Here is a 14,315-nt window from a genome sequence, read left to right on the forward strand (position 1 = left end):
AGACCTGAATAGAAATGTTTGAAACAAACATTTTCCCATAATAAAGCAAACAATCTTCCACTGGGATTCATCACAAAACATTTCTACAGCTTCTTACTGGTTTGTATTGGTTAAAAATGAACTGGGATATCTTCTCAAGAATATGTTGCATGCATTTTATTACAATTGGATTATTTTCCTAATGCAAAATGTTTTAAATGAGATTTATTTTATTTTTAGAGAAATGACTTATTTCCTCTAAACAAATATGTTTTACTAGTGCTGGGCAATGATTTCTAAATCAAAATTTCGAATTTCAATCTGTGAGGAACGAACCCCGACGTAACCCCGGTTAGAAAAAGAAATGAGGTCAAGCTAGCGGCAGTAGAACTGAACGAATGCCTTTATGTCCGTCCACCACTGCGCTGTGAAGGAGCTGCTAACAAGAAACTTTGAGAACTTCACAAAAACCACCAACACGTGTTATTGTTCCTGTAACCAGAAATTTCATGATTTCCCAGATGTGTCAAAGTTCACAGATGTTTCCGGATGTTTGGGCCTGCCTTGTGCCTGCTAAGAATCTTTTAAAAAATTGCTGGATCCAGGCGGTGATCTGGACCACCCCCAAAATCTAATCATTTGTTCCCTTTTCCATTTCTGATATTTCCTGAAAATTTAATCAAAATTGTCCATTACGTTCTGAGCTTTGTTGGTAACAGAATGGCAGAGAAACCAACGCGGCCACGAACGTCAACAGTAAAAATTGCCCATGTTAATAAATTAATGTGTGAATGTGATAATTAAGTTTTGACCAACCCAGCTCAAGTTTTTACTGAATAAAATTCCTTCATTGTAGTGTAGTTACCTTATTTTACCCTTAGACAGGAGGTTGTTGAAGAAACAGATCTCCTATTTATTGTTCCTAGCTAAACAAATTCTCAATTTTTATTTTTACACGTGTAAAATATGTAGAGAAACCATGTGGGAGCTCTGGTAATACCCAGCCTACCGTGTAATGGACCGAAGACTAGGGCTGTAAAAGGTGACTGCAGAGGGTTTGTAACAGCAACTGTTGTTTTCTTCAGTTTGTTTGGTAAAATGATAAAAGAGACTATCAGCAGAGCAGGTTTCTAAGCAGCTGACATAAACATGTTTTAGTCTGAACATGAAACAAACATGTTGGCAAACAGCTGCGTTCCTGTGTGTGTGTTTACGGTACATAAGGTGTGTTTATGCAGCCAGACGGACGAAAACGAGGCGTGAAAATAAGGATAAAACACAAAGTATCATCTGACTTCCAAGAGAGAAAAGAAGAAAGACATATGTTTTAAAATAGGGTGGGAGAACACGGAGAACACGGAAAACATGGAAAACACGGAGAACATGGAGGAATATGGAGAACATGGAGAACACGGAAAACAAGGAAAACATGGAGAACATGGAGGAATATGGAGAACATGGAGAACACGGAAAACAAGGAAAACACGGAGAACATGGAGAACATGGAAAACATGGAAAACATGGAAAACACAGAAAACACAGAGGAATATGGAGAACATGGAGAACATGGAAAACACGGAGGAATATGGAGAACATGGAGAACATGGAAAACATGGAAAACATGGAGAACATGGAGAACATGGAAAACACAGAGGAATACGGAGAACATGGAGAACATGGAAAACATGGAAAACGCGGAGAACACGGAGGAATATGGAGAACATGGAAAACATGGAAAACAAGGAAAACACGGAGAACATGGAGGAATACGGAGAACATGGAGAACATGGAAAACATGGAAAACACAGAAAACACAGAGGAATATGGAGAACATGGAGAACATGGAAAACACGGAGAACATGGAGAACATGGAAAACACGGAGAACACAGAGAACATGGAAAACAAGGAAAACATGGAAAACAAGGAAAACACGGAGAACATGGAGGAATACGGAGAACATGGAGAACATGGAAAACATGGAAACATGGAAAACACAGAAAACACGGAGGAATATGGAGAACATGGAGAACATGGAAAACATGGAAAACATGGAGAACATGGAAAACATGGAAAACACGGAAAACACGGAGAACACGGAGGAATATGGAGAACATGGAGAACATGGAAAACATGGAAAACATGGAGAACACGGAGAACATGGAGGAATACGGAGAACATGGAGAACATGGAAAACATGGAAAACACGGAGAACACGAAGAACATGGAGAACACGGAGAACGTGGAGAACACGGAGAACATGGAGGAACACGAAGGAACATGGAGAACATGGAGAACACGGAGAACATGGAAAACATGGAGAACACGGAGAACATGGAGAGTTCTCCATGTTCTTATCAGCTGTGTAAACTGAGTGAAGAGGAGCAGCAGTGAACGATGAAGGAACCTGAGTCTTTGTCCTGGACGAGGGCATTTCAGGTCAACTTGAAGTCGACTCAGCAGGCCAATCAAAATCGATTAGTCGTGACGTCACCATAATGTCATCAATAATAAAAAGAAAAATACTTAAATCATGAGATGTGATTTCTTTAACGGCGATTTCCATAAACAAGCGTTTTGGTTTTTTTTTGTTCTATTTTAACATCGTGTGGGCTCTAGTGTTCTCTATTGTCCAGCAGCTAGAACGTGGGTCAGAGACGTTGGGATTGAACCTGGTCCGGCTGTGTTTATGAGGCGCCTGCTGTGCCAGGAGAACTAAACACTGCTGAACTAAATGCGTTACTGTAACACCATTACTTTTTGTCAGTAATGCTCTAACACATAACTCTTTAAATAAAGTAACTCAGTTACCGTATGGTGTGTTTGTCAGTTACTAGCTGAATTAATAGATTTCTGCCAGCAGCTGGGAGCTTCTTCCTGTTCACACGACATGGGCAGTGTTGCAAAGTCCGCTTGTTGGGCTCATTTTTCTGTGAAGTCGCTGGTAAATATCGTTCGTTGTGGGTTTTTGGGCTTGTTTTTGTAAGTGTAGTTGCTTACGTTGGCTTCCTCTGCTCTCTTTGTGAAGCCCTCCTGATTCTCTTACAGCTGTCCACACAGCAACAACCCCTGGATGCGGAACAAGAAACATGAATACAACAGGCTTTTTTTTTAACGAACTTGTGTCCACAGCCCCGTTTCCTTGGTTACCGCGGGTGTCCGCCTTTTGAAAAAAGGCAACTTATAATTTTTGATACTGAACTATTCATTCATTCATTTATTATCTACAGTTGAGTCCATGACGGGTCGCAGGTAAGCTGGAGTTTATCCCAGCATTAACAGGTGAGAGGCAGGTACACCCTGGACAGGTCATCAGTCCATCGCAGGGCCAACACAGAAAGAGACAAACAACCATTCACACACACACACACACTCACTCCTAGAATTTAGGCTAACCTAACCTGCTTGTCTTTGGATGGTCGGAGGAAGCCAGAGAACCCGGAGAGAACCTCCCCCCAGCCGAGCCTCGAACCAGCGACCTTCTTGCTGTGAGTCTGTGGTGCTAACCACCACACCAGAATTTATGTTCATTTTTAAAGAACTACATTTTTATTTTTATTATTAAGTTTTAAAATAAAGAAAAACATTAAACTTTCAGACTTTCTTCTATGGGATGTAGATAATTGTAAAAAAATATGTACATTTTTATTATTATTTTTTTTTTCTAAGTAATTTTAATATAGGCTATTCTCCTATGTGTACCATTTAAACTGCACTTAATATTTATTGCTTATAGTTTTATTTTATTTATTAATTATTAACATTGTGAATTTATAGTTGCTATAGAGACAGAGATGATGCCAAACAGAATTTCGTTTTATTCTTGTACAATGACTAAAGCTTCTTCTTCTTCTTCTACTAAAATAAATAAATGAATAAAAGTCCATAGTTTTTAACCTAATGACAAGAAAAATAGAAATAATATATATATATATTTATATATACACATATATTTACTGGTATTTCTGGTGTCAATATGCGGTGGATAAAATCCTACATTTGTTATTATATCTATATTTAATTCTTTAGCATTATTAGCCATGTATTAAGAGCCGTTGTGGAAGGTCCAGAGAGCTACTTGCGGCTCCGGAGCCTCTGGTTGCAGGTCCTGCCTTAGCTGGTACCAGGAATAGTTTACAGAAATAAAAATTAACAGATTGATCTGAAGAGAAAGAAAAAAGAATATTTAGGTTGTTCTTTAAGAGGAGTTGTCTGCTGGTCAGAAGAACTTTTTGATGTGGTTCTTTGTTTCAGTTTCAGCACAAATCTTCACGTTTCTTTGACGGATTAGTTTTTTAATGCACACGCCCGTCCAAAAAGCCACTAAAAACACAAGGAATCATCTCCAAGTGAAGGTACTGGAAAGCTTCACTACCAGGTAATCCCAGGTGTGCTGTGCCACTATCAAACCCGTCTGAAGCATGGTGTTTGCCACTTAAATCAGTCCTTCCATCAACTATATTCCTGTATGCAGTTACTCTTATGGCCGTCAGTGTAAAATAAGGAGCAGTATTATTAGAGAGGGGAAGGCTGGATCCCTGAGTAACCATCTTGATTAAAATCTCTCCATCATTTGAAGCCTTCTCTCTATAATCAGGAGCTCTGAAAGACCTCTGTGAGAAGGAGTTTCCACCTGACAGATCACACACTGATGAGCAAAGGGATTTTTTTCTTAACCCTCTCAAGCCTAAACCATGGAGGCCAGAGATCAGAAAACCAGAGCATTTATGCAGAATTTAAACAGGTTTGATAGACTGTAGCTACACAAGTCAGCAGGGAGAAAACAAGAGGTAATTTAGTCATTTCTAAATTTTCTATATATGTTTCTACTATGGTTAAAAATAAATAAATAAATACTTTGCTTAAGAAAATTATTGATTACCATCCATCCGTTATATCTGATGATTTTTGTTCTCTGGAGATTCAAAAGCGCCTACTTTAAACTATAATAATAAATCGTAACTTGCTAAATATATATATAAAAAAATTATTAAACAAATAAGATGAATGTATCCAAAAAAGAAGCTGTTCAGTGTAATATACCAATAAATTATTAAAAAAAACAAAACAAAACAAAACAAAAAAAAAACTCATTGTGTACTTTGAAAATCCAGGTGATACAGAGCAGCAACGCTTGATGAGTAAAAAAAGTGAAGCTGGTCTAACATACCCTATAAGTCATGACTTACTTTGAAGAAGGTCATAGTGGAGCCGTCCTCCACCACTCCGTACTCTATCTTGGTCTGCTTGGCCAGATCGTCCGCAGAATCGATGGGAGACTCCATCCTCTCCACCGTGAGGAAGGCTGCCAGGTTTGCCGTGTAGGAGGAGATGATGATAAGGGTGAAGAACCACCAGATTCCTCCTACAATTCTGGTGGAGAGGGCTTTCGGCATAAGCTCAGATCCTGAACAAGAGGAGCAGAGGAGGGAGTGAGACCAGAGACTGGATGAGAAGACGGGGGCAGCACCCAGGCAAGGCAAGGCCAGGCAAGACCAGACTAGACCAGGCTCAGAAACTACTGCCTGGATCTCACAAGCAGAAACAATGGCACAGTGGACTGGGTGGGCAGTCATGGTGACAGATATTTAGTCCGAGGACTCGTTTCCTTTCTTCATGTGACTGTTGTTTTGTCCTGATGCCCCAAAATCGTTCCAGTAAAGGCTCAGATTTATGCTGGTTACAGCATAGCTGATGCTGGTGAGTTTGTTCTCGCATTCGAGCTTAGAGGGTGCGCGTTGTTTTGGTGTCATGTTGCAGTTTCTCTCCTAACCTGAAGGTGGCAGCAGGGGTGGTATCGGCCGGTAAATTCACCAGGTCGGCGTTGTTTTGATGGTTTACTTCAGTTTGGTGGTTTAAACAACAATGGCATCCAGTATGGTTCAGTGTCTTTGTTAGCTTGAGGAAGAAAACGAAGAAATAATTTGATCAGTCTCTCATCAACTTGATCCACTGGGTGTTGTTTTTAAAAATGGTGGTTACTACACAAATTCAGCGAAGATCCAGCTATCCAGCAACACGTGATCCTAAACTGACCAATCACAAGGGAGTACGTCCGCGAAACCGTCTGCGTAGCAGGGGTGCACGTGAGGTCTGGAAGAGGTGCTCGTCAAGCCTCTGCAGAGCTACGCTGAGCCTACGGCGGTTACGCAGACACCACGCAACCATTAATGTGCCTTTATACTCGCGTGACATCGGCATCAGGTCGGTTACGCCGTCACCGTTGTAGGCTCTGCGTAGGTCTGCAGAGGCTTGACGCGCCCCTCTCCCAACCAGACTTGCAGTCCGGCAACCAGACGCGACCACACAGAAGTAATCCATTGTGATTGGTCAGTTTGGGATTACGTTTCCAGAGTTTTGGATCTTCTTGCTGAACGACTGTGGAACGACGTCTTCTTCTTCTCATTTCTTTGTGATGTAAAATGTTCAACAGATCAAAAATTTTGTCGCCTGCTTTCATGTTCTGTCGAAGACACGGCACCATGTCGGCTGCCATTGTTGCTCTAAAATAGGAAATATTTGCTGGAACTAAAGCGAACCATCGAAGAAACTCCGCCCTGTGGATTTACCAGCTGATACCAGTCTTACTGCCACCTGCAGATCCAGAACAGAGACTACAACATGACGCTGTTACCCTACGCTTGAGTATATCCGCACATTTCATCTACATCAGCCACGCGGAACCGACGCAGACGCCACGCGAGTATAACTCCAGCTTAACTCTTCCACTCGCTCAGCCGGGTTGAATCAGCTGGAATATGGAGAGCAGTAAGATCACCCTCATGAAAACAAATGTAAAGGAAATTTCCTGTTTCTGTTCCTATCTCTTTAAAGTTGGTTTACACTTATTCACCAACAGGAAGTTTTTAAAAGCCAACCTTTACAAACTGCAGCTTTATTAAAATTAACAGCTTGATCTGATCAGATTCTTTGATTCTCAGAAAGGTTGCTTCAGTTTCATACATGATGTCTGCAGAGCAGCATGTGCATGGCGGTCCAATGGAAGCCGGGGAGGAAGGAAGGGTGGGAGAGGTGGGCTGGGGTGGTATCAGGGCTGATCTAGTCAAGCAGCTTGGGCAGCTGAACGCTGGGATTCTGTCCCGTCCCTGAAATGAGCTGTGGAAAGGGGGGGTCATGCTGCCAGGAAAAACATGGGGCGCTAACTGCAGCTTGAGTAGATACAACAATGGAGAAGGAACAGCGGGCTGGAAAAGGCAAGTGATGAAATGAGTCATAAAACAGGAGAAATGATAAATCTGGAGAAGTAGCTGAAGATAAGAGAGAAATTTAACGTGGAAATATTTTTTTCTGCCCGAATTTATTTAATTTTGATTTATTTTTACTGGTTCTTCCTAATGTTGATTTCATATTTTAGGCTTTTTATTGTCTTTAGTACTTTAGTTTTATATACCTTTTATAAATTGCCATCCCATATTGCTTTTTTCTTCCAGATCTGTTGCATTTGCCTTTGATATTTGTTGAGTTTTCTTTTTTCATTTTTCTCATCACCAAGTTGCCTTTGCTTCTTCCCCCATCTATGCACAACTGTGTTGCTTATTTCCATTTAACCCAATTAATAAACTTATTATGTGTTTATATAATTAGGATTTCTAACTCCTTTAGATGTAGCAGCTTTGTTGCGCTGTGTTGGTCTTTCTGTATGATGAGATGTGTAAAAACTCATGAATTACATTTATGCATGCTGCCCGGTTTACAAGCGAGAACCAGATATTTAACACCAGTGGGGAGAAGAACCACGCTGGAGTGACGGCACCCAGGATGAGGGTCAAATCCCTGTAAACATGAACTCTCTCTTCCTCCTACAGGAATTTAGAAGCATGAACAGAAGGACACAGCAGACTACGTCAGACAAGCGTTTACACCGTCTGGATGACGTCAGCAGGAGGTGTCGCACATCCAAAGCTCGGGTGTCCAGACACAGACTGTTACCCAAAACATACTCCGCTAGTGTCACTTTACAGGTGCTGTGTTTTGCCCACTCTTCCTCCGTCAAAACAAACAAACAAGTAAACAAACAACTGATAAACAATAAAAGGAAAAACTAACCAAAAAAAAAAACAAAAACAAAAAAAAACTGAAAAACCCAAAAAAAAGATAAAAAATAACGTAAAGATTTACAAACATTTACAGTAAAGATCAAAATGAAAATCCTCATGTTCATTTTTCTTTTCCATTTCTTTTAAATGATATATTTTTTATTTCCATATTTATTCTTTAAGTAATACATTTTTATATTTCTTCAATCATTTTCTGAGTCATCTGCAGATTTATGTGCTGCTCTCCCGTCATTCCTTCCACTGATTCCACAGAGGACATAGCAGGGTTTGAGATATCTAAGCTCTTACAGAATACAAATATAAACTGAAAACACACGGTTGACACTGAGTCTTTTACATAAACAATCATAAAAATGAGTTTAATGGGTGTAAATTATTAGATGTTTGTCATTAGATGGTCAAACTGTTTACAGGCTCAGAGTGAAGCACTGACCCTTTATCTTCTCTTCTTTACCATCATTTTAACTGCAGTATATTATTGTTTTTCTCTTTTCATATTTTAAACAAGCAGGAGTTTAAATATAAGGTAATACATGTAGTTTCTGTTGAATTGTTAACATAATAGTCCTCATACTGAATATAATCAAATTCGCTTCTCCTCTGAAGCATATTTCGTTGCTCAGAAAGGAACAGATGGAACATATCAAGAAGTTTACTTTTAATGTTTATTTATTAATATTTTCAGATGGATTTCTCTTAACAGATACAGAGAAACCTCTTCCCAAGGAGGGGCAGAGTTGATACTGAAACCACACATACTGAAACAGAGCAAAACAGGTCAACTCTTCCCAGAATGGTCTGAGAGTTGGACTTTGGTTAAACTATCGTTTGGTAATTGGGGAGTTCTGAACAAACATCCTGCAAACCCACAAATCTGTTATTGGGATGACAAACTATCATGCGAACCATACTAACGTCTCTCTGTTCCAGATGCAGGTCTGAAACTGAAGACATGGAACACCCAAACTGTAAAAACTCAAACTGATAAGTGAACTCCATGTTAATCCATGCATGCTCTGAGCCTTATTATTCTTTCTTGTTCTTTAATGTTTTATAACATTGTTGGTATAAACACTTGTGGCTTATCTGTTTGAATGGTTGATCAGTGTTCCATTACAATATGCATCAATTTAATGTTTAACTAACTTAGGCATGAGTTTATAAATGATAATTTGATACTCTTAACCAAAGAGCCTTCTGCTCAGTGGCTGGAGGGAGCAAGCTACTCGTCCTTGTGGGTGTGAACCGCCTCCAAAACCTAAAAACAAAGAACTCAGAACTTTGAGTTTTTCAAATTTCACTTTCCCATTTACACCGACACAGTGTTGAGTCCAGAGACTGAAGCGAAGAACAAAGAAACCAAGCGAAGCCACATGCATTATGCATGTAGAAAGAAAACTGCTCATGAGAATGACCAGGCCTCGGGTGCAGGCTAGGACTGAGGGAAAGTCCGCCTCTGCACATGTTTTTTTGTCTTCATTCCCTTTTGCTTTCTATATTTTTGTAAGTAGTTTAACTCTGTTTAGTTTAATTTTTTCTCTTTTTATATTTTTGTAACTACTTAAATCAAGCCTGTGTTTTTTAGCTACAGCACCAGAATACAAAGAGCTTTTCCCGTTTTGCCTCTTAAAGCTGGACTTTTTGATCTTTTGCCATCATACCTTTAACTACACACCATCTGTTGACACCGCCGACCCGCAGCGTTTTAATACGAGACTGAATTAAAGACAGAGAACCCTGCAGACTCAAAACTTGCGGACCACCACGAGTGATGAACCTTTGGCCTTCATGGGAGCTTTAGCTGGATCTCAACCACCAGCAAGGCTTCTTCTGTGTGCTGGAGTTGTTCACCAGAAACAGTCGCAAATGGGTCGACTTGGTCCAAACGGAACGAGTACTACCAGTCTCCTCTCTACTTAACTAAGAAGTATGGCTGGTTGTCTTATAGAATTAGTGATAGTGAAATAATTTGATTTCCAGGAGTTCAATAGGTTTGTGTCTTAAACAGGTGATGTCATTTAGCTCCAACAGGATTCAGAAATCCTTTCAGCTTCCTTTTTGAACATTAGTTTAGTTAACGACAGGTTAATTAACTTCTGTTTTCATTTTTACATTCCTTAACATAAGAGTCTGATTTGAACATCATGCATTGATTTGCCAATTTATGCTTCCTTCCTTTTGTAAATATTACCCTTTTGTATTTATCTCCTGCACTTCATAGGCTTGTTAATAAATATTCACATTTATTTAATTAGTCATTTGTGATTTTTCCTCTGAAATGTATCTTGGTCATTTTGAACAAGATCTTAAATAGTTAGTGTCTTGAAACTGATTTGATTAAGTTGAATTAAGTAATTAATTTAGTTATTAATCTAGGACTTTAATGATTTTCCATGCTTCCATTAAGAGAAAAACCTTAGTGGTGCTCCTAGGTTTACAGATATTATTGATAATTAATTCTTTTATATTGATTAATAAAATTATAGTTTATTAAGGATTATTAATGTTTCATGATGGTAGCTCACTACATCTGTGATTGCTTGCTACTAAATCTCTCCGTTGTTTTATACGTGTAAAGACAGAAGACGGATATGCAGACTGACGGACAGTTTTGTCCGTCTTCTGCGTCTGTTACGCACGTAATTTGGTGTGTTTTCTGACCGTCCCTGGCTATCTGTCACTCGACGCAGAGGATGGAGCAATACCACCAGAAATCGAGGGGGCAGTGTTGAGCTAACACACAGCCAGCGAAAGGAACAAACCAGAGAAGAAGAAGAGGAACAGAAGAAGATGATGCAGAACCACCAAATAAAAAGCACCTGAAGAAGAAGAAGATGAGGACGAAGAGGTTGAGAGAAACTGCTTCTCCTTCGTGGTTTTCTTCTTCTTTTTTTGCTGTTTTTGGATGGTTGTAAACAACCTTATAGCAGAGCATTACCGCCACCAAACCGTGGAAGTGAACTCTGAACTCGGCACTGCCCACTGACGTATTTCCCATGGAAACTTAAAAGACGCATGGAAGTATGAGGGCGGAGACGTATGTCTGTCTTCTGCTTGTCTGTCTTCTGTGTCGAGCATAAATGGGTTTTAATCATACAAGTCATACAGAAATTCTATGTTTTTAATATTTCTAAAAGTTAAAAGTAATCTTTGCAGAAAATGAAAGGTAAGTTCTGCTGATGACCTCTTTTATATTTATTATCTTATCAGGCACCAGCACTGATTCGGAGTGACCAAACGTGTCCACCTGCCAGCCACTGTGCCCACTCATCAGTCCACATCTAAACACAGAGATCCAAATAACAAAGGTTCATTTCTGACGACACCTGGTTTTTCTTCTTCTGTGTTGGATTCTGGTTTAAACGTGGAACACATTACCATCCTGAAAACAAGGGACAACCCACCGACAAGTGAGTACAGCGCAAACAGAACCTGGTTGGGGCTGACTGTCATGTACCCAAGGTAACGTCATGACCAAACAGCACATCCCACAGTTTTCTGGGGGGCGGGGCTTGCTGCCACACTGGGGGGCCTCTCTGCAGTGTAGATAGCCTTGTGTTATGCCCAGCCTAGTCCCTTCTGGCTCTCAGCTGCATCTTCTCAACTAGTTGAAACCTCCAAACCTTCCTCTACCAGCTTTACATGGAGCTCTGAGCTAATCTGGCCTCCATCCAGCAGCTAAACTGCTCCACAGCCACAGACTCGCTATCATCTCTGCTATTATTACTACTGAAGAGGGGAATCGAGGAAGGAGCCAATCACAATCCATTTTTCTCCAGCTGTGGAAATAACCCTACTACCTCATCAATCAGATAAATAAAAAGTCAAAAGTTTTAAGACTAATTCTGGAATTTTTATCAGTCATGCAGTAAAAACAGTAACAGCTTAACCAGCAAAGAAAAGTCCAAATAAGTCCAAGGAAAGAAAACGTCATCACATTTAAAGGGTCACTTTTCTTTTTACGTTGACCTTTTATGGGATCCAGTCATACACACACTTTTACCTTTTTTCCACATTTATTCATTCGTTTGTTAAACTTCTTTTTAGGTACATTTACTTTTCTGCCTGGAATTTTGTTGTCAGCATATTTACATTTTATTTGATTTTGTAGCTGTTTTTACTTTAGGAATTTAAACGGCATCATCAGTCATGTGTGTGCGTGTGTGTGTGTGTGTGTTTGTTTGGGGGGTGTTCCTTTTGGGGAAAAACTCTGTTTTTCTGAACAAGATATTTTTCTGTTAATTTTTTTTTTTAATCTGTGAGATAAGAAACTAAATAAAAGAAAATTCGTCCGTTTTTCTTAATTTTCCTGATACTTCCGACGTCTGTGATTTTAACCAGGTACGCCCACCATGATGATGGGAGGTAACTCAGTACCAGAGGCTGCAGCTTTAGGACCACAGAATTAAAAGCTTTGTTCTTCGTGTCAGAGCTGATGCTGAATATGAAGGTCCTGAGACCGCGGCCTCTGGTTTGTCTGGTTCTGCAGAAGCTGGACCAGCAGAGCGCTGAGTTGTGTGTATACGTTAAAGACGGTGTGTGATGGAGCTGAAGGGTCGTCCTGTTAGACACTAGATTACATTCATTTAGTATTTACTTCCTGCAGGTCAGAACATGGTGGAGGAACCTGGAAGAACGCTGACAATTAAGAAAAACAAACAAAAAAAAAATTTCAATAATTATTTAATAAATTTAGAAAAAAATAATATTTTATTTATTTGTTGATGATCTAGTTTATTCAGCAAAGGAGAGCTTTTTCTTTTTTAAATAAATATTTGTTTTGTTGGAAAATAATTTACCTTTACTAGTGGTAAACCTCAGTAAACCTAACCTTAACTATTTACTAGTTCAACTAGCATATTAGAGTAATAATTGGTCCACAAATATAGATGTTATTCTAGTTATAATGAGGTGAGATAGAGAACCTACATGCATGCATTAAAGAGCAAACTTCTGTATGACCACACCTTGCAGGTTTGGAGCAGTTTCTTTCATTCTTATTTTATGAAGTGACCCTTTAAAGTGCAGCGGCTGGTTGTGTGTGCAGCAGTCCGATGTGAAGCAGACAGTTTATTTCATGCTGTTCAGGCTTTATATCAGAACAACCTGCTGTAAATAAGCTGCATCGTCATTTTAATTAAACAAATACTCATGAAATATGCAACACTGTGACATGCTTTATAAAGGTCGCCTAATTATTAACATTACTATTCCATCTTCTGTCTAATTTCAACAAGTTGAGAAGATAAAGCAGCAGAAGGAAGGAAAACAGGCAGGCAGGGGGAGCTGCTGCAACTCACCCACTTAATCCAGCTCATATGCTCTGGGTGGGTCCACTTACCTGTTCAGGTGACTGAAAATGGATGGGGAAAGGAGGAGGGGGCATGTAAATAACATGGAAATGGGAAGCATGCAGGAGCACCATACTGAATCACCAATCACATCACTTCAATCCCTCTCAATCCATCCTGCTGGACTCTACCTGTGAAGCATCTAGCTACATGCACAGAGGCCCCCATGCATGGTCATGGGCCCAGTCAAAGAGGAAGGTTGACCCCCAGCAAAAAGTGGGACTTGTGCTAGAGAAAGAGGGCAGGCAGAGGCGTCTACCTTGCTGCATGAGAGCTCCAACTCCGAACCAGAAACTATTAAGCAGGGTGAAATTGTTTTCCACTACATCCGAGTCAGGGTTGCAAGGATGGGGGTTATACCACTCGTAGGGACTAAACCTGTGATGATTAACAAAGAACAGACACAAACACATGTTTAGTGACGCAGGGCAAAAGCACAAGAGGAAACTGTAGTGGTCCTGCTTCCTGGGGAGAGAAATGGAGAGAGAAGACAGGTTAGTTAGTTACAAATACCACATATGTCTTCATGTACACACCTGTTCCACTTTTCATTTTATTTGGTGAGAAGCCTGTTATCCTAAAGAATGTACTCTCATGTGAAAATCTCCTGTTTTTCCCACTTTTAATAAGAGTGATTGGGAGTGAAGTACTCAGAAAGTGGCTCCTTGTGTGGGTGTACTCTTATCAAAGTCAATTCCTTCAGTAATTTAATCGATGGTTTCTGAAAATACCTCCATTGTCAGAGGAGAAAAAGAAGTAATAATCCTCCGTATCTTGCAGGGCCGTTAAAATTCAGCAGATCAAACAGTTGATTCCCATCATGCTCCAGCTGGACCTGGAGCTCGCTCCGCTCTCCTCCAGCAGAGACCTTTCTCATTTATTCATGTTAAATAAAAGGGACATCCCTTT

General features: G+C 40.0%; 1 protein-coding gene across 4 annotated transcripts in view; it reads right to left on the reverse strand.

The window, feature by feature from the left end:
- The window catches only part of grik2 (glutamate receptor, ionotropic, kainate 2), a 294,971-nt gene that overhangs the window by 63,813 nt on the left and 216,843 nt on the right, over positions 1–14,315 (reverse strand). For all 4 annotated transcript variants that reach the window (XM_041989097.1, XM_041989095.1, XM_041989096.1 and 1 more), the window contains 2 exons: positions 13,666–13,784; positions 5,167–5,384 (listed from right to left, as the gene is read on the reverse strand). In XM_041989097.1, coding sequence (XP_041845031.1) covers positions 5,167–5,384; positions 13,666–13,784 — 337 coding nt within the window. The remainder of the gene's footprint in view (positions 1–5,166; positions 5,385–13,665; positions 13,785–14,315) is intronic.

This window comes from Melanotaenia boesemani, chromosome 6 (assembly GCF_017639745.1).
Source record: "Melanotaenia boesemani isolate fMelBoe1 chromosome 6, fMelBoe1.pri, whole genome shotgun sequence".
Classification (NCBI taxonomy): domain Eukaryota; kingdom Metazoa; phylum Chordata; class Actinopteri; order Atheriniformes; family Melanotaeniidae; genus Melanotaenia; species Melanotaenia boesemani.